The following is a 24,367-nucleotide window of genomic DNA, read 5'->3' on the forward strand; positions in this document are numbered from 1 at the left end:
GAAGAAGAAGCATTTAAACTACACATCATTCATCTATGCAGTTTGATTGACAACAGAGATGATCAGAGGTGCAGAGTTTTTACCTCCATCATTAGGACAGGGACAGAAGTATGGGAAGAGTTTCTCTGTGAAGGAGCAGCCAGTAAAGGAGTAGATAAGAGCTGCAGCATCTACGTCATAAAAGGAGACCAGACCCTCCTCATAATCCACAAACACCCCCACCTTCTGAGGCTGAGACCTCAGAGAGAGACTGACAACAAGATCATCAAGAGCTCCGTACTCATTTCCATTTCTCAACCATATAGTCCAGTAACCGTCCTCAGTACTCAGTGTGATTTCTCCCTTCCTGTTGACCGACTCTCTGGCGACTCCAAAGTCCCATTCAGTCTTTCCTTTAACCTGAACCTCAAAGTAAAATCTGCCTGAAGAGAAACTCTGCTTTCCTAAAACACAAACACATAAAGAAAATCTCTCTGGATTGTCTGGAAGAGTCTTCCTAACATCACCATGATTCACTTGTTTCCCATCATCAGACAGGATGAGATTGGGATGTGCTGTATCAGGATCAAGAGTCACATCCACTGCATACTGCTGGACCCTCTTCAGCTCTGCTTCAATCAGCTTCTTCATCTCTTTACTGAGTGTCTCCTCCAGCTGAGCCACAGCTCTCACCACAGTCCCCTCATATGATGCTGGAGGGACGCTGACCTCTGTCCAGTCTTTGGTGGTTGGGACGTCCTTCAGAGGCGAGAAGCTTTGGAGAAAGCGGAGGTGGTCTTCAGAGCGTGAGAGCTGCTCCACCTCAGTGCTTCTCTTCATCAGCTCAGAGATTTCTTGTTCCAGCTCTTTGATGAAAACTTCAGTCTGTTTTTCTGTTGTTTTCTGCTTCTCTTCAATGGTTTTGATGAGCTCATCCAGGCCTCTCTCAACAGACTCTTTCAGAGAGGTGAAGACCTGAACACCCTCTGCTGTCTTTATGTCTGCATCTTCCTTGCTGAGCCTCACTGACTGTTTGAGCTCCTCAATCTTCAGTCGTTTCTTCTGGATCACCTGCTGAATTTCAGCCTCTGTCTTCCTCAGCTCGGCCTTCTTTTCATCATATTCTTCTCTCAGAGGAACAACATCATGTGTCTTGTGATCTAAAACAGTGCAGAGCATGCAGACACATGTGTGGTCGGTCTTACAGAACAGCTCCAGAGGTTTATCGTGCTTCATGCACATCCTGCCTTCCAGGTTCTCCACAGGGTCGATCAGCTGATGTCTCTTCAGACGTGAAGCTGTCAGATGAGGCTCCAGGTGAGTCTCACAGTAGGAGACCAGACAGACCAGGCAGGACTTCAGGGCCTTCAGTTTGGTTCCAGTGCAGACGTCACAGGGAACTTCTCCTGGTTTGGATACTTGTTGTTCTGAACTGCTGCTGCTGACTTCCTGCTGAGTCGACTGTCTGAACTGAACAACCATCTCAGAGATGAAAGTATTGACCCTCAAATCAGGCCTTGTGGTAAAAGCCTCCGTACACATGGGACACTGGTAGCTCTCATTAATATCCCAGTGTTCAGTGATGCAGTTTTTACAGAAGTTGTGTCCACATGATGTGGTGACTGGGTCACTGAACACATCCAGACAGATGGAGCACAGAAACTGATCTTCAGACATCTGATTGTTGGCAGCAGACATGTCTACACACTGACGACAAAAGTCAAAGTATTAGAAAATGTTTTGTTACATATTTATCATTTGAAATAAAAAGATGTGTTTGACTTAACTAAGATGTCCGTTTGACAAGTAGCATTATGACATGAAAGGAGCGTAACTTCCTGTTTGATTAGAGCTGCAGGTTTTGTGCCCATGCTGGTTATTGAGTCACAGTTAATATTATCATTTCCACTCACCGGTATTTGAGTCCGTTGTTGAGAAAGACCTGATGTACTCAGTTTAATGTTTCCTTGGACGCAAACACAGAGACTTGTTTCAGCTTCACCGTCACTCTGTCAAAGCTTCCTTTTCATGTCAGGAAAGTGAAATTCTGCTCTTTATAGTATCGCTCCGCCTCTTACTGCAGCTCTGTTTGGGGAGGATGTGTTTTGTACTTCAGATAAAGATGTAGTCATAGATTCATACATTTGGCACAAGATAAGTTTCATGTTCAGGGAGAGTTGTTACAGTTTTCATGGTTTTTTTTTTTGTTCTGCTGTGAGTTTTTTCTGCAGCTTGAAGTTACCTGCTGAAAATATTGAACATTTTCATGTAATTCTTTCATTTGCTTCTTTCCTATAGTTGCTGCTGAATCATTAAAGATGTTGCTGATTCATTTCTTGTCCATTAGTACAGCTTCCCGATACAACGTTCAAAATAATTTCACTAGCCACTCTTCCGAACAGGAAAAGATTTAAAATTTCAAAGTAAAAGTACAACAGTCTGTTGTTTTTTTTTTTGTTTTTTTTTGTTTTTTTTTTGCTGTGGTAAAAACAATTTCTAACCCGGCTGTTTGAAGTGATATCAAAAGTACTGATTTAGGATTAGCAGTAAACTTTCTGTAACGACATCTTACACAAACTTAGACCTTATTTCTGTAACTGTGCTACAACCATGATGATTTCTTGTTACAGGTCTCATCTTTGAGGGATACATCAGATTAAAAACATCAGACGACAACTGAAGCATCACCAATCCAAGCCTCTTTCCATTTTATCAATTTCTTTAGAGGGAAATGTGCAAAAAGATTTTGTGTGCCTACAGTCAGAAGGGTGTTTAGGTAATTACATCACATTCAATGGAACTACTTTATATTATAAATCCCTTTTGTCCCCTTGAATTTAGCCTTGAAGTAGACTCAAAGAGAAACTTAAATCATCTTAAACCTGTGTGAATGATCTTGAATATGACCCCAAAACCATACTGACATGGTTGCCATTTCCCCCTGACGTCACACTCAGGGAGGGACGGTGAAATGCTCTTCTCAAAATGATAATGTCCCACTGCTGTGTTCCAGCTTGTAAATGGCATAAACGTAAGCAATCTGACAAATCATAATCATTATAATCATCATGTTATTTTACCTTGAAATATGGCCCGATGTCTCTCCAGACTCTCACTATGATTGCAGTTTCATTTACTGGTCTGTTTGGAAGCTGTGACGTGATACTGATTTGTCAGATTGACTACATTTATATGACTTACAGCCTGGAAGAAAGTAAGATGTAAAATGTTCCCTGTCAGTGTTTTTCTATCATATCTGATGTTTGTGGATCAATATTACTGCTGCAACTTTCCTTTTTGATAAATCTTATAGTTAGGGCTGGCTCAGGCTTGCCCTGGACCAGCCCCTAGTTATGCTGCTATAGGATTAGACTGTCGGGGGACCTCCAAAGATGCACCGAGCTCCTCTATTCTTCTCTCCCTCTTCATCTGCACGCTTTCATGTCCTAAAACAGCGTGTCACTAACTTAGCTTCTTCCCCGGAGTCTCTGTGCTTTGTCGTCTCGCAGGTTCCCATGGATAGTGGCTGAATCTGGATTGTGGATTACAGCTACGTCTCCTGCCATGGCCCTGCCTGACATCCACTGCAACTGCTACTACTGTTATTACATCCACTGTCACTGTTACTGTGAATGCATTTCTGTCTGTCTCTCTCCATCTGTCTCTCGCTCTCTCTCTCTCTCTCTCTCTCTCTCTCACCCAACCGGTCGAGGCAGATGGCGGCCCACCCAGAGCCTGGTTCTGTCTGAGGTTTCTGCTTGTTAAAAGGAAGTTTTTCCTCGCCACTGTCGCCAAGTGCTTGCTCATGAGGGAACTGTTGGGTCTCTGTATATTAAGAGTTTGGTCTGTACCAGCTCTATATGGAAAGTGTCCTGAGACAACCTATGTTGTGATTTGGCGCTGTACAAATAAAACTGAATTGAATTGCTGCATTAATGTGTATGTTGCATCTTACTGCTGTAGATGTTTAAGATTGAGCTCATTTGAACTACTTTATATACTGTTGGCTGGTTTAATCCACAGCAATGCATCATATTCTATAAGATCATCATATGTTTGTAGTGCAGCTGTCCTGTGAGAACCATGTATCTCTAAAAAGTTTCATGAGCTGAGAAAAACAGCCTGTTTTCAGCTTTGTGACGATGCATTTTCCAGTTATTCCAAGAGGCTTTTTAAATGGTTTATTTAGCTGAAGGAGGAGGAGAATTTTCTCAACACATACATTGTATAAAATGGAAATGCCCAAGTAAAGTACAAGTATCTCAACTTTGTACATAAGTACAGTAAATTCCACCACTGGCTGTTCCATCAATATTTCTTGGTACCTTGAGCCTCACTTCAGCAAACAGTTTGTAGAAGGCAGTCAGACGTATTTGGTGCCTCTGCAAACCACAAGATCTCCTTTCAATTTGTTTAAATAAAGTTCTGAGTTGAAAAGAATTTCTTCTCCCTGATGTGTTTGTCATGATGGATCCACAGCTGTGACAGAGTTAATTGGGTTAATAAATCAGCTGTGTGGGAAAACTTATTAATAACAAGAAACGTGAAATAAAAGAATAATATAATCACAGTTTGAAGAAGAAGCATTTAAACTGTACGTTTCCCTGAATATGCATATTTGTTTTTTTATATCACAGCGAATCTCTTCATTTACACATCATCCATCAACTCAGTTTGATTGACAGCAGAGATGATCAGAGGTGCAGAGTTTTTACCTCCATCATTAGGACAGGGACAGAAGTATGGGAAGAGTTTCTCTGTGAAGGAGCAGCCAGTAAAGGAGTAGATAAGAGCTGCAGCATCTACGTCATAAAAGGAGACCAGACCCTCCTCATAATCCACAAACACCCCCACCTTCTGAGGCTGAGACTTCAGAGAGAGACTGACAACAAGATCATCAGAAGCGCCGTACTCATTTCCATTTCTCAACCATATAGTCCAGTAACCGTTCTTAGGACCCAGTGTGATTTTTCCCTTCCTGCTGATCGACTCTCTGGCGACTCCAAAGTCCCATTCAGTCTTTCCTTTAACCTGAACATCAAAGTAAAATCTGCCTGAAGAGAAACTCTGCTTTCCTAAAACACAAATACAGAAAGAAAATCTCTCTGGATTGTCTGGAAGAGTCTTCCTAACATCACCATGATTCACTTGTTTCCCATCATCAGACAGGATGAGATTGGGATGTGCTGTATCAGGATCAAGAGTCACATCCACTGCATACTGCTGGACCCTCTTCAGCTCTGCTTCAATCAGCTTCTTCATCTCTTTACTGAGTGTCTCCTCCAGCTGAGCCACAGCTCTCACCACAGTACCCTCATATGATGCTGGAGGGACGCTGAGCTCTGTCCAGTCTTTGGTGGTTGGGACGTCCAGAGACGAGAAGCTTTGGAGAAAGTGGAGGTGGTCTTCAGAGCGTGAGAGCTGCTCCACCTCAGTGCTTCTCTTCAGCAGCTCAGAGATTTCTTGTTCCAGCTCTTTGATGAAAACTTCAGTCTGTTTTTCTGTTGTTTTCTGCTTCTCTTCAATGGTTTTGATGAGCTCATCCAGGCCTCTCTCAACAGACTCCTTCAGAGAAGTGAAGACCTGAACACCTTCTGCTATCTCTCTGTCTGCATTTTCCTTACTGAGCTTCACTGACTGTTTGAGCTCCTCAATCTTCAGTCGTCTCTTCTGGATCACCTGCTGAATTACGTCCTCTGTCTTCCTCAGCTCGGCCCTCTTCTCATCATATTCTTCTCTCAGAGGAACGACATCATGTGTCTTGTGGTCTAAAACAGTGCAGAGCATGCAGACACATGTGTGGTCGGTCTTACAGAACAGCTCCAGAGGTTTATCGTGCTTCATGCACATCCTGCCTTCCAGGTTCTCCACAGGGTCGATCAGCTGATGTCTTTTCAGGCCTAACACTGTCAGATGAGGCTCCAGGTGGGTCTCACAGTAGGAGACCAGACAGACCAGGCAGGACTTCAGGGCCTTCAGTTTGGTTCCAGTGCAGACGTCACAGGGAACTTCTCCTGGTTTGGACACTTGTTGTTCTGAACTGCTGCTGCTGACTTCCTGCTGAGTCGACTGTCTGAACTGAACAACCATCTCAGAGAACAAAGTATTGACCCTCAAATCAGGCTTTGTGGTAAAAGTCTCCTTACACATGGGACACTGGCAGCTCTCATTAATATTCCAGTGTTCAGTGATGCAGTTTTTACAGAAGTTGTGTCCACATGATGTGGTGACTGGGTCAGTGAACACATCCAGACAGATGGAGCACAGAAACTGATCTTCAGACATCAGACTGTTGGCAGCAGACATGTCTACACACTGACAACAAAAGTCAAAGTATTAGAAAATGTTTTGTTACATATTTATCATTTGAAATAAAAAGATGTCCGTTTGACAAGTGGCATTATGACATGAAAGGAGCGTAACTTCCTGTTTGATTAGAGCTGCAAGTTTTGTGCCCATGCTGGTTGTTGAATCGTAGTTAATATTATTATTTCCACTCACCAGTATTTGAGTCCGTTGTTGAGAAAGACCTGATGTACTCAGTTTAATGTTTCCTTGGACAGAAACACAGAGACTTGTTTCAGCTTCACCGTCACTCTGTCAAAGCTTCACTTTCATTTCAGGAAAGTGAAGCTCTGCTCTTTATCGTGGTCGCTGCAGCTCTGTTTGAGGAATGTGTTTCCTACTTCAGATTAAGACGTAATCATAGATTCATACATTTGGCACAAGATAAGCTTCATCTTCAGGGACTTTTTACAGTTTTCATGTTTTGTTTTGTTTTGTTTTGTTTTTGTTCTGCTGTGAGTTTTTTCTGCAGCTTGAAGTTACCTGCTGAAAATATTGAACATTTCCATGTAATTCTTTCATTTGCTTCTTTCCTATAGTTGCTGCCTGAATCAGACAAGGGAGCAGATAAGACATCATGTTTGAGAAATTTTGTCATTATTTGAGAAACTGACAAAGCACTGCATCATAAAATTGTCATATGTCTTTCACAGAAATTATTAATAAGTAAACGTAAATGAATACCTGTGAGTGTCAAATAAATGTAATGGAGTAAAACGTATAACAATTCCCTTTGAAACTTGGAACTGTAGAGTTGAAAGGGAATAAAATAAAAATACTAAAATTACCTCTACACTGTAATTAAATTAGGTACTTGAGTAAATATACATTCTAAAACTGATATTTAATTTTGTAATGAACATAACGTGTTTTAGGATACCTCAGTTGTATTTGAACTGAATATTTTAGCTGCGGTAATTTATGCATCGGCACAGGTATTTTATTTTGAAGATGTTACCGGAAGTAAGCTAGTTTTGTTTTGCTAACTTTGTACAGAAGGGGGACGCTGGTGGACAAAACTTCCAGAGTCATGTCCCATCGTTAAACAATGACCCCGGGTCTGTTAGAAGAGCAAGAGGTCTAATTGTCCATGTGAGGGTTTTCAAACATCGTGCTGCTTAGAACACCGACCCGCTGTGATTTTTACTGCCTCTGTTAGCCTGCGGATGCTACCTCCAGCTAGCCTGAAGCTACCGTAGCTACCAACTCGCCACTCAGGAGGACAAGCTGAGCGGACAGATATCCCTCTGTTTCTCGTTGGTTTTTATTTCCCCACCGGGTCACCGTCAGCAGCGTGAGTTATGTGGAAAGTAACTTTACAAGCGTTCAGTGTTTTACTCTTGGCCTGGTTCTTCGGGAACTTTGTTCTGGGTTGGTTTCAACAAAACAACGTACGACCCCAAACGCAGCACAGCGAGCATCCGAGCAGAGCTGCAGACAGTCAAGACCAGAGCTGCTTCTGCCATGTAAGTTACCTCCACACGGTGCTTGTGTTACGTTAAATTCAAAACGATGTTATAACGGGTTTCGTCATTCTGTGTAAAGCTTTAAACGTGGCAGTACGACACGACACCAGCTACCATTCAGGAAATCTTCTAGCATTTTCTACTGTCATCTTAATTTGACGTCACTGTGCGTGCGTGTGTGTGTGTGTGATGCTTGCTAGTAGCAGCAGTGCTTCTCTGTGTGTGAAAGTAGCATTACTACTCTTGTGTAATCTTTATTTTTTTTTATCTTTGGCACTCATAAAATTAAAGTTAGTCTCTATAGGTGTCCGAGAAAGGAAACACATTGTAGGTGAATAGCTAAATACCAGTTGTTGTTGTTGTTGTTGTTGTTGTTTTTGTTGTTGCTGGTGTAATTTATTAAATTTCTGTCTGTCTTATGAAAACTGTAAAGATTTTTCAAGCGAGGCTTATTAGATGCGATTTGATGGTAAAAGGTATATTATAAGATGGTATTTTACACATTTATTTGAAATGCGTCCCATAGCTGTTACATTCTTGATTTATTGAAAACGTCTCACATTTTACTGTTGGTTTCTTCCATCTCTACAAATTAATATTCCCGCCATTTCGAGGCTTAGTGTAAAATTAAAAGCAATGGTGACTTTTGAGGAGGAAAAATAACAATTAATAACCAAAATTACACGTCTTGAAACTGCTGTTATTTTCACTGCTCAGTAGAAAAGCGTGGTGTACTGTGATTGGCGGTGGCAGAGCTCCCGCTTCTCTCGGTCTCATGGGAGTTGTAGTGTTTTGCGCCACATCCGACAATCGCCCGTAACAGCGTTAGACCCGGAAGAGGACTACAAAGTGGGAGGTGCCGATAGAGGGGCGGGGTTTCGTTTGACAGCTGGGTGTTTGGAGGCGGTCCCCCGGGCAGGCACGGGACTGGAGGTCTGTAGTGACAGCTCAGCCCACAACCAGAGCTGCTGCTGTGACATATGGGCACCAAGTTTAATGCAGAGGAAGTTTTGATTTGAAGGGATTTAAAACACAGAAATAAGAACAAGGAACTAACAGCAATATGCTGAGAGTAATTTGCCTCTCTCTGCCCTTCCTGGCTCTCGGTGGACTGCTGCACTCTGAGGTCAGCTGAGGTTTGGTTTATGTGATTTGTTTATGCCATACTGAGACTTTCCAGGTATTTCTGTCTAACTTACTGCAATACCGGTCTATAATTTTCTTTTTTTGAAGAATATCCTTGGTATTTGCCTGAAACAGACAATGTAATTTGGTACCAGTTATTGGTAGGAATAAGAACATCTTTGAAATAAAAATTCAATTTAAAGTCAACTGAATATTAATTTACTGTTCAGTTATTAGTGGATTCTTCAGTCATCACATATGTTGAACTGTACGTTTGCCTTTTGACCAATTTCACGTGTTTTCACAGTTGGTCTGCTGTTACTAATGAATTGGAAATAATGAATTGGAAGTATACCAACTAAACACTGTCTGTTTTCTTTGTGATGAGCACAAATTGTCCATTTCTTCAGACCTGTCATTGTGAGCAAAAAGTGTAATTTAGTTCAGCACAATAACTTCGATATGGAATTGGCTCAAAAACAATTAGCAGTCATAGTTATTTTACAAAGCTCTACATGTTTGATTGTCTTATTCTCCAGGCAGCGACTGGTCTCCATTAAAAATGTTTACCGGTAATGTGAAGTTACTGGATACACGCATGAAAAAACCCTGATATGGTTATTGTTCGCTTGAGGGACAGCAGCATATCTGTTTCAATGCAAATAACGAAACCAAGAGACACGTAGCTTAACAAAGCTTTGAATAGACTTTGAATTACGACTCACTAATACATCAGGTCTTGTGTTGTATGCAGTTCATTCAAGGAAAGTTTTAACATATTTACTTTCGAGCTGAAACGATCAGCCAAAACTCCAGCTGGTCCTCTTTGTGTTCTGTGACAATAAACTGAGTGTCTTTGGGTTTTCCACCACTGGTCTGAAAAACTATTGATAATGAAAATAATCATCAGTCGTGGCTTGAATTTACTTGTGTGCTCTGACAAACACAACTGGGAGCTGACCAGACACTTGACTCTGTTTTGTTAGCCACTTAAAGCAGATGTGTGCAGTGGATTAAGACTCCAGGTGATGGCTGGTTACCTGCCATAGCGACAGGTACAGTTAATTAATAAGTCAGTCCAAAGCCTCTTCACTAGAAACATATGCAGTTTACAATGATATAAAACAGTAAAAAGCAGAAAATGATTGACAGTTGAAGAGCTGATTTGAGCAAAATGGGGAAAAGTCGCTGTTTAGTTTTTCTTTCAATCAGTCGATTAAATGACAGAATTTTTCAGCTCTAATCTTTATTTGCAGATCACATTTAAAACACAAAGCTAACAAAGCACTTTACTTGATTAAAATAACATTAAAAAATACATGCACAGTGTATTATATGTTCTAAACATCATTGATTAATTGAACCTAGTATTAGCTGTAACTGAGTCAACCTGATGGAGGCGTTGCAGCTGAAAGGCAGACAGCAGTAAATGAAGATGTGTTTTCCTCGAAAGGTACAAGGTGAGATTAGAGACCAGCCAGCGCAGGCTTTGGTTTCAACATTTCATATCCTGCAACAGGTGATTATTTTCATAACCAAGCATCAGATCACATTCTCTAATAGTTAATCTGGTTTATTTTTATTTCATGTATTATTTTTGAAAAGAATACTTAGTTCAGGGCTCACGTATTGAAAGTTCCTGCAGCTTTTGAGAATTTATTCACTGAGATAAATGTGTGAGTGAAACATGGAAACAGCTAAAGAGAATTAAATCAAAGAAGAATATGTTGAGGAAAAATGTGATTAATCCTAAAAACTACCTGAATTTTAACTTTGCTGTTGCACGTTGTCAGAAGTTTCATCATGTGGGATTTAAAAGTTCTCATTTATAGTAAAACCCTGTTTGTCTCTGCTCTCTTTTAGCTCACAGGAGTCCTGGACGACTGCTTCTGTGATGTCGAAAGCATCGACGTCTTCAACAACTTCAAGATTTACCCTCGTATCAAGAGGCTGACAGAGAAAGACTACTTCAGATACTACAGAGTAAGAGCTGCTGCTTCACTGTAAACACGACATGACTCACCTGACCGACTGTATGAACTACCTTCCAGACATTTATATAATAAAATGGGGAAAATCAAATTTATAAGGTCAATAATACTAAAATTCAGGGGGAGAATAGTTTTTTACAGTGAACACTAATCAATTAGGTGCTCATTTACATATTTCCCCTTTTTTATCTACTATACTACAGTGAAAGTGTTTACTTCCACTAACAGAGAGTGTGTGTCAGGTTAGCTGGGCTCAGTTCATTTAAATGTGTTTTTTCTTACAGAAAGTCTGTAAAAATGATGTTCCCTCATTGTCAAGTTCCTTTAACAACTTTCAATTTTCACATATTTGACCTCATGGACGACGGCATTTATCTGCTTCACTCTGCCTGACGAATGGTTACGTAGGCCGTCACAGTAACAGCGGCTGCTGCTGTAAATAGCACTTTGGAAAGGGCACTCCCTGATATGTAGGCTCATGCAAAAAAACCTGTCTGTGTGGATGCTTTGATTTGCACCTGCTGGAGAAAGCAGCAGATGTCAAGTAAAACCGTTTTAGCATTTAGTCACATTGAGCTGTTGTTTGTCTGGAATGGCTGTTACACAACAGGATACACTGTTGTGTTAATGAAGTATTTTGAAATACTTAAACTATTGCAACTGTAGTCCATGAACAGATGCAGTTAGAGGACGATGTTTTCAGCCAATATTGCTTCTTCAGCCAAAAAAGTTTTAAAGCTAACATGACAAAAGAACAAAGTTGTTAGTACAACCCTGCTCCCAAAACAGCCGTGACACTGTGTAAAGCATAATTAAAGCAGAAGGTTGTCCTTTCACATATGTCGCACATTTGTCCTGTTAGACGTGTCCTCTCTTCCTGGAAACACTCCTTTTGGTTGAGGTGAAGGGTGGGGCCTGGTTAGAGCATGCAGGAGGAGGACGAGGACACGCCCGTAATGATGAATGCTTGTGCATTGATTTCTATAGTACGTGTATATTTGGATATATCCACAACATCAACGAGACAGTGGGCAACAATACACAGACAAGCAGAAAAGAGTATGAGGCAGTTAGACTCTGTGACGTCCCCCCACTCGCTGGCTGTGTAACAGGGTAGCAGAGCAGATCCTGCGAATGACAGGGATGGCTTCAGTGGTGGAAACGATATGGTGAAATCTTTACTAGTGGACACATTTCTACCATCTCACCGCGTATACCGTCATACCACCCGAGGTGATGGTGTCATGTATGAAAGGATGGGTCGAGGTTCACCAGTTTGTGAAATAAATCATTGTATGAAGGATATTACTACATGGGCTCAGGAGCAGAATTATCTTCACGCTGAGATGAGCCATTATTTCATTTGTTTTAGTCAGATTTTGTGTGATGTTTGACTTAGCTGTGTCTCCATTTAGAAATGAGACTATGAATCTGACGAAATCCTACTTTCTGATTGAAGTTTAGTAGTAATGCGGTTAGTTTGGTTTAGCCTGACTTTGAGTTAAAAAGGATTTAAATTTAAACTCAGCTGTGTTTGAGCACCAAAACTTCTGGGAGGTGACGAGTCCACTCAGACATGTTTCTCTGTCTTTTCTCCAGGTGAACTTGAAGCGTCCGTGTCCCTTCTGGCCTGATGATGGACATTGTGCCATCAAAGACTGCCATGTGGAGCCCTGCCCAGAGGTCAGTGGCCAACCACACCCACATCTGCTTAGTATCATGATAATACATCTTACTGATAGAGCACTTCTCTAGAACCTCAGCAGTGTCCTTTATGGCAAATTCGGTATGCCGGTAAAACCCACGGGGATCTAAAAAAAAAAAAACAATCCAAGGGCAGAATGTGGCTTTAACACCTGTCTGCTCTTCCTGACTGATGTTTAGTAGGGATTGATTTTAGTCTGTGCGCCTGTACTTTTATATGTAGTTATTCACTGTGAATTCACTTAGTTCAACACAAGTTGAACAAAATTTACCCATTAAAAAACACTGATTAAAACATGGATGATTAAGGGTTCATTTATTTTGCTGTTTCGATTAAACTGTTGTCTGTTTGTTTGTTTGTTTGTCTGTTTGTCTGTTTGTGTGTTCATTCATTAATTTCTGTTTGTTCCGCAGAGTAAGATTCCGGTGGGCATCAAGTCTGGCAACTACAACAAGGTGAGTCTTTGGGTTTGACTCTCCGTGAGAAACACAACACGTGTTTATAACAATGTGCATCTGGTCAATACTAACCATCAGTCCAGGCATTATATGCCTACGGCCCATAATGCTTTGTGCTTTTATTGTTTTATTTATCGCGGTGTCTGTAGGTGTGGGTATTGTTTGAACACTAGTGTCAATGTGTCAGAACTGATACCAGAAAGTTGTTTTTTCAGTGTTTTACTTTGAGAAATATAAAGACTTTCCTTAAAACCCTCCTATTAATAAAAGAAGCCAGAGTAGATACAGGAACTTTGTCTTAATTTGTCCGCTTTAGATAGAAATCAGGAACTAAAGAGTATGTCGACAAGATTATGAATCTAACCAGACTTTCAGTTCAGTCACTGATAGTCCACAGAGACATTTTGGATGGGACCAACAAAGCATTAAAGCTGGAGATGGGTCAAATAAACACAAGAAAAATAGGCATCATGAACAAACCTTTCAGTCTGAATCGGCTGCCTCACTTGCACTTGCTGCTCACTGCTGTGGGTGTGTACTGTGCTGCGCTGTTAGCTGCTGATCCAGAGTCTGTCGGCTCAGGAGGGTTGTGCTGTAGCACAGCCCATCACTGTCATCGCTACCTGGATCCAACTACCTCATGTCCCATTCACATGTAAAACTTTCATATCAGTTCCAGCCTAATACAGAGTTAAAGGCTGATGCTGATGTTAGTCAACAAATCCTACTGAAGACATGTTAGTCCATCTCTCAAAACTGTCTCACTTCTTGTCTGTGGCTCTCAGTCCCAAGCCCACTGGTCCCTTCTGAAGATGTCAATCTCTGAAAACACCACAATTATACAGTTTCCTGTGAAAAAAGTAATTCCCTAAAACAGCTGCTTACTGTTGGTTTTATCAAACAAACAGGACGAAATAGTATATTTGGTGGGGACTATTTTCAGAGGCGGATTAATCCACTTTTGGTGCTCTAGTGAGTGTTTGTGGCAGCAGGGCGGTGTATGTGGTCAAAATAAACTACAGTGTGTGTGCTCATGATAATGAAGGAACAGTGCGACTCATTTTTGCTCAATATTTCAGGCTGCGATACACACACTGTTGGTTTTAAAATACAGTGTAGAACATCACCAAACTTCTATAATCAAACAGCCGGTAAGCTGCAGACTGCAAACACAGCCTCAGACTGATATTAAACTCCACGACTCTGACGACAAACTCCACGTTTAATGGAGTTTATGACCTGCTGCATTTGTTCCAGCACTTCTGTCTCATCAGCTGATTCAATAAACACACACACACACACACACACACACACACACACACACACACACACACACACTGTAAACTCTCGGACCACTCAGCTTATCTCCTCTGGTAGTTTCCATGTACAGACTGAGGACTGAGTGTTTGCCTGCTGTTGGCCAGCACTCTGATGTTTGTCTTGTGATGAAGCAGAAGTGTTTGGACATCTGCAGTCGTCTCAGTCAAGGTCGAAAGTGTTTCACTGACCGTCACTCACTGTTCAGTGGGAAGGAGGCATGAATATGTGCCACCTCAGCTAACAAGCTCTGACCAGCACATTTGTAACTCAGCAGGTTAAAATGATACTCCACCTGAAATCTGTGTTTTGAGTATCAAACACTCAACCAGTAGGCTTGAAAAGGGTAAAGTTTCTTTACTGGAAAATGTAAATTAATAAACTTCATCTGTGGCAAATCTCACACGTCACATGATCCTATTGAGCCCTTTGATTGGTCAGAACCGCCGTCGTCTCTAAAGCTCGCTAATTGACACGTTGTATCTCGTTTATTTAAGTTGTATCAAAACCAAAGTGTAAAAGCAGAATGTTTTTGGGAAGAGGAGCTGGGACAGACACAGGCTAGCTGTTTCCCCCTGCTTTCTGTCTTTATGCTAGGCTAAGCTAACCAGCTGCCGGTTATAGCTTCATGTTGAACAGACAGAAAACATAAGTGAGTTGGTACAGTAGATTAGTATTAATCAAAGTCAGTTAATAAAAGTACTAATACTGTATTGGCTTGATATCAACTGCTATGATACTCCTCTTACTAACAGTCTCTGTCTGTCTGTCTGTCTGTCTGTCTCTCTGTCTCTCTCTCTCTCTCTCTCTCTCTCTCTCTCTTTCTCTTTCCAGTACTCCCAGGCAGCGAATACGATGTCGGACATGACAGAGTGTGAACAGGCGAAAGAACTGGGCGCCATCAACAGCACCTTGAGGTGACACTACAGTCTTCCTCCTGTCTGCACTTTAACTCTGTCAGCTGCAGCCACTCATTTACAAATGCAAAGCAGCTTCAGCAGCTGATAGTAACGAGTGAAACATTTACCAACGTCTGACTGGCAGCTGCTGGCTGTTTCCCACAGTTCACGACGAACGGCAGACTCACCTTCACTGCACGTCTGTCATGGAAAATGTGGAGGGGCAGCACGAGTTAGAGAATCTGACAGAGGAATATTCAAACCACAGAAACGCTTTAGTGTAGCACTCTAGAAATTTAAAAGCTGCTCAGCTCGCTCGACTCAAAAGGTTAAAAATAACCTCACGATGGGCAAACCAGGAAGAGAGAACACGCGAGAGGGTACCTGCGGAGCCCTGAAGTTTGATTAAACCATACATACTCATACTTTCAAACACTGGTCGCAGGCATTGATCACAAACTGATCTCCTTTCTCTTCTCAGGCTTGTTACATTTTAATCAGACAGGAGCTGATTATTGATCTATTGATTATTATCCCAAAGAGTGACAGAAAGTGAGAAGTCTTTTTCACTGATATCTGTGTCATAGAACTTCAAGTTTGTGTTTTATGGTTTTTGATGAGTTTTTTCATTTGACCATGTTCCTGTATGTAGTTCTCTCTTAATTCTTCATTAAGTTTATATCACTTCCTGTTTCAGTAACCAGAGTAAGGAGGCGTTCGCTGACTGGGCGAGACACGACGATGCTCAGGATCACTTCTGTGAGCTGGATGGTGAGGATTTACTCTGCCCGTCCAACACTTTGATCGACAGCATGTGAACTACTGCCATGAAATGTATCATGAGAGGATGAATCCTAATGATTCTCGCGACCCCCCTGACATTTAATCAAACACCACCAACATGTCAATATCAAAATCTAGTGGGAAAGGATCACAATCATCAGGATCACGTTCATGTTGGTGGAGCCAGACACAAATTCACACATCACAACAAACTCTCTTACATGTGATGATGTTTCCATTAATGTGTGTGTGTGTGTGTGTGTGTGTGTGTGTGTGTGTGTGTTTGTGTTTGTGTGTGTTAGATGAAACCTCTCCAGATTCTGAGTATGTGGATCTGCTGCTGAATCCAGAGCGGTTCACTGGATACAAGGGTCCTTCAGCCTGGAGAGTCTGGAACAGCATCTACGAGGAAAACTGCTTCAAGTGAGACACACACACACACACACACACACGATGGCTAGATGACCGTCGGTGCTTCCAGATTGTGTTTGAGTATTTGATTGGAGCTCAGGGTGGCTGATTGTCTTCTGTGGGGAAAGAAGTGAAAAATAACATTTCGTCCCTCTGCTGCCGCACAGTACAGATAAACTGAGTAATGGTTTATCGGTATTATTCAATTAATATTCGATTGATTCTAGTATTGACAGTATATATAATATTTCCGTCGTTATGTATCCTTATTATTTATATTTATATTGTCACAATGTACAAAATACTATTACAACACAATGATAATCTGTGTCTTTTTTAGATATATTTGTTATCGGAATTAATAATTGGTAATAATCTGCATCTATATGAGAATGTTGGATCCTTTATTCTGTAAGAGAACTGTCTTTCTGAATGTTGGTTGCAGAGAAGTGTGTTTTTACTGAGGTTTTGCAGTCTGTGATACAACACTGAGTTAACAAACTATAGATGAAAATGAAATAGGTTTCTCCCGCAAATTACAAAACAGGAAGTGATTAATTCTGTTTTGTCCTTTTCATTTGCCATGAAATGTTCAAATTTAAAGCTCAGCCTCCTGCCAGTTTGACTCTGTGTTAATTACTGATCATTAATAAAAATGTCTTTGGTTGACAGGCCCAGATCAGTGTACCGACCTCTGAACCCTCTGGCTCCGAGCAGAGGTGAGTCTAAGAAAATCAATAAGTGCTCAGTTTACAGTTTCATCAGCGCAGGTTCAACAGAGTAAAAGTGGATAAAAATTCAGCCTTTTGTTATTGTGACAGTGCTGCTGTGCAGTATTTGTGTGCCCTGTGAGTCGAGAAGTACTGAAAGCTGGGAACGCACATGACACCAGATGTGTGTTACCACTTATTCTTTGATCAGATACGTCCATATTTAACTGTTTCCAAACTGTTTCCCATGTTGCTATGAAACCTTGTGATGAGCTCTCTTCTGTTTTTTTGTTTTTTTTGTTTCATGAGTGGGTCTGTCTGTGGGTGCTTGTGATGTTAGGGAGGTGTGTGTTTGTGCTTATTAATAGAGCAGATCTAACAGAGCTTTGTTGTCTCTCTGTCTCTGTGTGTTCAGGAGATGACGATGGTGAGTAAAACTAAACTGCCTTCACATTAATTTATTTTTAGCTGCGTTGTAACAAGCTGATACCTTCTTTTTTCTGATGTCGCTCACGTTGCAGGAGAGGGTTTCTACAAGTGGCTTGAAGGTAAGTACATCTTCATCTCCAGGAAATATTCTGTGCCATACCCTTTACCAAAACTGTAAGCATGTTCTTCCTGGCAGCTCTTGACCGAGACAGAAGTTGCATCTCTGGTGACTGTGAAGCACTTTTGTGTTTCCATTTTATTTGGATTAGCAGCAGCCTTCTTATCTCCTCGAGTGTTTCCGCAGACGGTCTGCCTGCTGAAAGATCGCACAGTGTGCTGGGTACAAACAGAGCTGTCAGTCATCAGTTATACAGCCTGGTTAAAATGACGTGTTATCAAATCAGATAAATCAGAGCATAATTGAAACTCTGTGCTGGAGATGACGAGTTTTGGTAGACAGAGTGAGAAGGAAGACATGAAATCACAAACATGTACAAATGTGAAAGACAAGTTACAGTCAGGAGTCCAGGTGACACAATATACCATTAGCAAATCGATTCAATAAAAACATGATACCGTGGATGCTACATTTTTTAAATCTGTAAAGTTAAACTTCCAGTTCATGGCACCACAGTTTTACTTCAAGGCTCTTTCAACATTTTTCTGCTGCTGCAACTGTCACACTTCAGATCTTGAGACCAGAATCTCCTGATCTCCCTGTGGAGGGTTTAGAGATACACAGCTGAGAGCGCAGCTTTATCACAAGAAGAGGGATTCATGTAAATATAACAGCTTAAAGGGTAAATTCACCCAAAAAACACCATCAGTCCTTGTGGTGTTTGGCATGCAGATGCATTTAAATGAAATTCCAAACACCCTCATTGAGGCGGAGGCAGAAATGTCAGAGACAGATATCTTAAAATAGCACAAATAAAACCAAAACCATCTGCCTGAAGAGAAAATGACTGGAGGGAGGAAAGAAAATCTGCTTTTAGTCATTTAACATCTCATAGATTCTTTAGTTAGTTTGCTTTGATTAATAAGACGTCCTTAGCTTTGCTGCTTTGTCTCTCTCTGTGCCCAGGTTTGTGTTTAGAGAAGAGAGTTTTCTACCGGCTCATCTCAGGCCTCCACAGCAGCATTAACATCCACCTGTGTGCTGAGTACCTGCTAGACGGTAAGACAAGCTCAGTGTAATTAAGCTCATTTAGTGTCAAGTCAATCAAACATGAGACGAGGTAGCACTGAGACATGCACAGTACACCTGACTGTATTTCAATTTAGTTTATTTTGTTATTTATTTTGTTAAGTTTACCAAATCCCTAAAACAAAGCGGTGACTGTTGTTGGTGTTTGATTCCTCAGAGGGTTGGGGGAAGTCAGTCTGGGGTCCAAATGTTCAGGAGTTTCGGCAGCGCTTTGACACGGCAGAGACGAAGGGCGAGGGCACGCGGCGGCTGAAGAACCTGTACTTCCTGTACCTGATCGAGCTGCGGGCGCTCTACAAGGTGGCTCCGTACTTTGAACGAGCATTCGTCAACCTGTACACTGGAAACACTCAGGAGGACGGAGCCACCAAGGACCTGCTGCTGCAGGTCTTCAATGAAATCAGGTAAGATTTGTTGTCTTCTAAATCGAAATGTCATCAAACATTGTTTTGTTATTTCTTTTGTTAGTTGGCAGTCTTGGGAACTGAAGGACATTTTCACTGCTTTATGACTCGGTATAGACCAAACAATCAATCAATCAATCAATCAATCTGAACATAATTGACACATTAATCGTCATCATAGTTGAGTTTAGTGTTTTTTTGCTCCCAAAAGTCTGAAGCACAACTAATCCAGGAAACTTTGAAGTGATGCCTGCTACTTCAGAAGTGCATTTCAACACAGAAATGTGCTTGAATCATGTATTTGTCACGGGTCATTTTCTAAGACTAACAGCTCCTTTTGTCTTCCAGAGCTTTCCCAATGCACTTTGATGAGAAGTCCATGTTCGCTGGACACAAAATGGAAGCCAAAACATTAAAGGTGAAAATGATGTTGGTTTGCCATCTTTTTAATGAGCAGTGAAGCACAGGAGCCAGAAAGCAGTCAACAGTTTAATTTATTTGTTTGTATGTTTGTGCAACTCTGTTTTTGGAAAATAGCAGTGTATCCAAACTCCATAACCTTTAAAATATACATGTAAATATACAGAAATTCTGCTTGTTTCATCTCTTTAATCCTTCAGGAGGAATTCCGCCTCCATTTTAAAAACATCTCCAGGATCATGGACTGCGTCGGCTGCAGTAAATGCCGACTGTGGGGGAAACTGCAGGTGAGCCACGTCACTGTGTCTCTGCTCTGTGAACTGAGTTGATGTTCCTTCTTGTTTTTATTAACGTTGATCAAATATAGATCTCATTTACAAGACAGATGAGACTGAACCACATGTTGTTCAGACAGATGAATACATTAAACTGGTTCCAGACGCACAGAGACTTTTTCATCGTGACAAAACTGAGTAATATCATCAACTTTGCCAAAGCCAGAATTCATATTTGGCGAAAAGCACAGATTGAAATGTTAAACAGCAGAGTTCAGCAGAGCATTGTGTATTTAAGACACTTCAAGAAAAAGTGCTTCATGAGAAAATGTAATGTAAAGAAATAGTTTGACATTTTGGGAAATAAAATAAACAAATAAATAAATAAATAAACAAATTAGATTCATGTCAATTAGTGAGCCTGAAAGGTGCTGCGAGGTGGGTTTGTCACCTTTGGACAGAGCCAGGCTAGCTCTTTCCCTCTGTTTCCAGTCTTTATGCTAAGCTAAGTAGCTGCTGGTTGGAGCGTCATATTTCCCAAACAGACATGAAAGCAGCATCCACCTTCTCATCTAAGTCCTGTTCTTTCAGCAGCTGACATGTCTGGATATTCGAGGACATGTGTTGTGATAATGTTTGTAATAATTTCTCCCTTGATGGAGAATCAGGTAAAGCTGAAATGTGTTGTCGAACGGCTACCTGCTCCTAGTGCCAATGGCTAGCACTGGCCAGAAATGGCTAAAAATGATGCGTCGGTGCAGCATAATATGACAGATGTATTCCTGCTAAATGCAGATAAGAGGTCGCAGAGGTTTCTTACAGTTTTCCTGCGTGTTGTGTGCAGACTCAGGGTCTGGGCACGGCTCTGAAGATCCTCTTCTCTGAGAAGGAGATCCAGAACCTTCCTGAACACAGCCCCTCCAAAGGTTTCCAGCTGACTCGACAGGAGATTGTGGCCTTACTGAACGGCTTTGGCAGGTATGTTCACAGCTCACCTGGAGGACAGACAGGAGACTGACAGGCAGACACTTCAGTGAATTAAATAACATGAAATTAAAAACCTCCGTTTTAAAAGTCAGTAAATTTATCTCGAGTGAGACCGTGGAGTAACTGTCAAATTTAATGAGGCTTTTATTGATTTTCTTTACTGTGTTTTTCTCAAGTGCATCGTAGTAACACAAATTTGATTAGTCAGTTCATAATTGCTTTTTTTTTCATAATAACTTTATTGTAGGTTGGTCAAATATTGATTATAAGTAAATGCTGTGAAAGGCTGTTCATATGAGCGATGCCCTTTGGACTAATTAATTATAGTGCCTGAGTAATCATTTATGACGGGACATGACATTTTCGTACGCTACTAAAAACAGTTAAGTTTAATCTAGGCCTTGTCACACTGGTGGCTGCTGGTTATTTACATTCTGTTGACACGCTAACAGTGTTGACTTCAGTCTTGGTTCACTAAGCTTTGATTCAGACCATAGAAGAAGACTGTTTGCTCAGATACACAGTCCAACTGTCTCTTGTTAACGAGTGGAAGGATCAGCCAATCACTGATGAATCTCAGTGTTTTTATTGGTTCTTTTCACACCCTGTCTCTGTCTCAGGTTGTCCACCAGTATACATCAGCTCCACAATTTCCGGCTGCTGTTGAAGGAGAACAGGTAACAGAAGGCGATGTCTCACCTGGCCAGTAGGCGGGGCCAGCCCTCTGAGAACTGCAATAGTCTAATCCTCGCCCAGAAGGACTTTTTCATGGACATCAGGTTCAGCAGTGAACACTCTCTCTTCTTTCCCTTCTGTACCTCCTCCTCCTCCTCCTCCTCCTCCTCCTCCATCTGGTACATCATGAATGTTAACTCTTCTGCCTCCTCTTGCCTTCGTCAGAAAAGTCTCGAGGTTCTGAAAACAGTTTTTCTCCGCGGTTAAATTTGACTCTGACCTTTTTTCATCTCAATATTTTTTTGGTTCATTTTGGAGAAGTTTTCCAGTAAAATCAGCAGGTTGGTTGTGATGTTCAACAACCTGAAGAAAAAATCAGTCTGCAAGGAAGTGATGTCATGGACCAAACGGTGACCGGATGGGCTGATGATGCCCAGACGCAGATTAAACTGTGTTCAACAGGAAGTGACTGAGTTTGAGTTAAAACAGGGAAAACGTCTTAAATCAAGTCACCGGTCATTTGTCTCTTTTGCTGCCCCACCCTCTGCTGACATCACATCCTGTTGGATCTCACACTGGTGAACCTGAGTCAGACCTTCACGCTCTTTGTAAGGATGAAGAAATACTTTGTCCCGAGGAAGGACTCAGTCAGGACGGACCCTGTTTGTCCAGATGATAGTCAGGACGCTGCTGCCTGTTTGTTTGGTTCTCTCACCTTCTCCTGTTGTTTTTAGAGAAGTTTGTTTCTTGAAGCTTGAGGATCTGGACCAATCTGCTCATGTTTACCATCTCAGGCCTAATTTGTGTCAGCTCGCTAGAAGGTGTGTGCGTGTGTGTTTATGTATGTACGTGTGTAAGACGTTGCCACTAGCCACATGTTGCAGAATTTTAGCCGGCCATTTCTCATCTACCTGTGTCACTTTGAAGGCGACGCAGTGCAGACATATGTGTCAGACGTCTACTTGAAGGTTTCCTCATGTGGATTCTGGTGACAACATGACTCAAAGCTTTTTGTTAAAAGAATTCTGTCCAGTCCAGCTGTTCAGTATCCAACCTTAAACCACCAACTCAGCCAGTAAAACGTGTGATCATCAAACTAACTTCAGTTTGGTTTGATGTGGAAGTTTTACAGTTGAACTGAAACTTTTCAGCTCGCTCGACTGAACCCACATCGTGTCATGTGACACATAGGAGGTGCAGAGTACTTCAAAATGGCTTCACATCCAAGAAGCCTGCAGCAGCTGAAGGTTTCTCCTCTGAACATGGATTTCTACATGTAGCTGAAAATGGCCGGTCATTTGCAGCTTTATTGGCCACTGTGGCAAGTGGATGTGTGTGGATGTGTGTGTGTGTGTGTGTGTGTGTGTGTGTGTGTGTGTGTGTCTGTGTCTGTGTCTGTGTGTCTGTGTTCGGATAATCAACAGTTGCAGCTATAAGATGATGAAATATGACTTGATTCAGTCGCAGATTTTTGCTCTTTTGCGATAACTGACTAATTATTCTGTTTGTGTGTTTGGACTAATGGGTTGTCTGTCTGTCTGTCTGTCTGTCTGTCTGTATGTCTGTCTGTCCTTCTGTCTGTCTGCCTGTCTGTCTGTTGCTGCTGCTGCTGCTGCTGCTGCTGTGTATTTTGTAGAAGTGCAGCCTAATTTTCTCCAGTACGCTTTTTGCTTCAGCCAGGTTGTCTTCAAGCACAACATTAATCAAGACAGATTTATTAGATTTATTTGAACAGGAAAACAAGGAGTTCTTTTGAGATGAATTATTGCTTCAGTTTTTTATGTCACGCTGTAAATTTCCTCCCAAGTGAAATGGAGGTGTGATGGCACAGAGACGGGAGGATAATAGACTGTGCTAGCAGATCAGCAGGAGGGTGGAGGTGTTACTGCATCATGTCCAGTGCTGACCGCTATGATGGGAAAATGTGAGGCTGATCCTGTGAGATCAGCACACTGTAAAAAGTCATTCTCCTTAAAGGGTCAGTGTTTTTCTATATTGTTTTTATTGTTAACAAATCCCACGGGCAGACTCGAACGTGTCAGTCCATCCGTCACTTCTTTTGGACTTCCTGCCTGTGGCTCTCAGCTGCAAGCCCATTGGTTCCCACTGAAGACATAAACCTTTAAAAACACCTCTCAAACGTACTGTTTTAAAAGGTAGTAATTTCCTGAAACAGCTGCTCACTGTAGTTTTTATCAAACAAACAGGAGGAAATAGTGCATTTGTTAGGGACAGCATGACAGTGTGTGTGTGTGACTGAGTCAAATAAACTACAGTGTGTGTTCATGGTAATGAAGGAACATGTCAGCCAGTGAGACAAGGTGGCTCATTGAAGTGTTTTTAATGGAGAGAGAAGATCTATCAGGCTGTGATACACACACACACAGTACTCAGTTAGTAGATCCATTCACTGCTGTTTGTGGTCTTTTCATGGGATTTGTTGGCTGTAAAAAAAAACTACAGAAATCACTAGACTTCTCCTTTAATGAGACATTTGACAGACAGAATAACTGCTGATCACAAAGAGATGTGAATATCATGATACAAGCCTATTTAAATAATTAATAATGCCTGCTAGGATCAATAAGCAACATGAAACAAGCAAAGGACGCAGAGCATGTCTGTCTTTTGGTGACGTCATTGGACTGTACGCCATGTTCGTAATGTTAATCGTAGGTTTCTGAAGCGCAGGTAGAGGATCAACCACAGCTGGGTGTGATAGGCTGAGTCACCTGTCCACCTCACAAAAACAAAGATATTATTATAACTTGGAAAGACACA

General features: G+C 41.5%; 3 protein-coding genes across 3 annotated transcripts; 1 reads left to right on the top strand and 2 right to left on the bottom strand.

Annotated features, from left to right (window-relative positions):
* Positions 1–33: 33 nt before the first annotated feature.
* Positions 34–1,959, bottom strand: LOC143319453 (E3 ubiquitin-protein ligase TRIM39-like). The gene is made up of 2 exons (XM_076728455.1): positions 1,893–1,959; positions 34–1,686 (listed from the first exon to the last, which is right to left on the bottom strand). Exon 2 carries the CDS (start codon positions 1,675–1,677, stop codon positions 34–36), a length of 1,644 nt encoding a protein of 547 aa, XP_076584570.1. The 5' UTR covers positions 1,678–1,686; positions 1,893–1,959.
* Positions 1,960–4,276: 2,317 nt separating this feature from the next.
* Positions 4,277–6,515, bottom strand: LOC143319420 (E3 ubiquitin-protein ligase TRIM21-like). The gene is made up of 2 exons (XM_076728392.1): positions 6,481–6,515; positions 4,277–6,294 (listed from the first exon to the last, which is right to left on the bottom strand). Exon 2 carries the CDS (start codon positions 6,283–6,285, stop codon positions 4,630–4,632), a length of 1,656 nt encoding a protein of 551 aa, XP_076584507.1. The 5' UTR covers positions 6,286–6,294; positions 6,481–6,515; the 3' UTR covers positions 4,277–4,629.
* A 785-nt stretch (positions 6,516–7,300) lies between these two features.
* On the top strand, positions 7,301–23,512 carry ero1b (endoplasmic reticulum oxidoreductase 1 beta). The gene is made up of 16 exons (XM_076728597.1): positions 7,301–7,790; positions 10,779–10,898; positions 12,506–12,589; positions 13,025–13,066; positions 15,221–15,303; positions 15,983–16,056; positions 16,371–16,491; positions 17,152–17,198; positions 17,605–17,616; positions 17,711–17,737; positions 18,703–18,795; positions 18,983–19,229; positions 19,578–19,647; positions 19,850–19,936; positions 20,769–20,902; positions 21,532–23,512. The coding sequence occupies exons 1-16, from the start codon at positions 7,626–7,628 to the stop codon at positions 21,590–21,592; spliced, it is 1,467 nt and encodes a 488-aa protein (XP_076584712.1). The 5' UTR covers positions 7,301–7,625; the 3' UTR covers positions 21,593–23,512.
* The last annotated feature ends 855 nt before the right edge of the window (positions 23,513–24,367 follow it).

The sequence above is a fragment of the Chaetodon auriga genome, chromosome 4 (genome assembly GCF_051107435.1).
Source record: "Chaetodon auriga isolate fChaAug3 chromosome 4, fChaAug3.hap1, whole genome shotgun sequence".
NCBI classification, from domain to species: Eukaryota; Metazoa; Chordata; class Actinopteri; order Chaetodontiformes; family Chaetodontidae; genus Chaetodon; species Chaetodon auriga.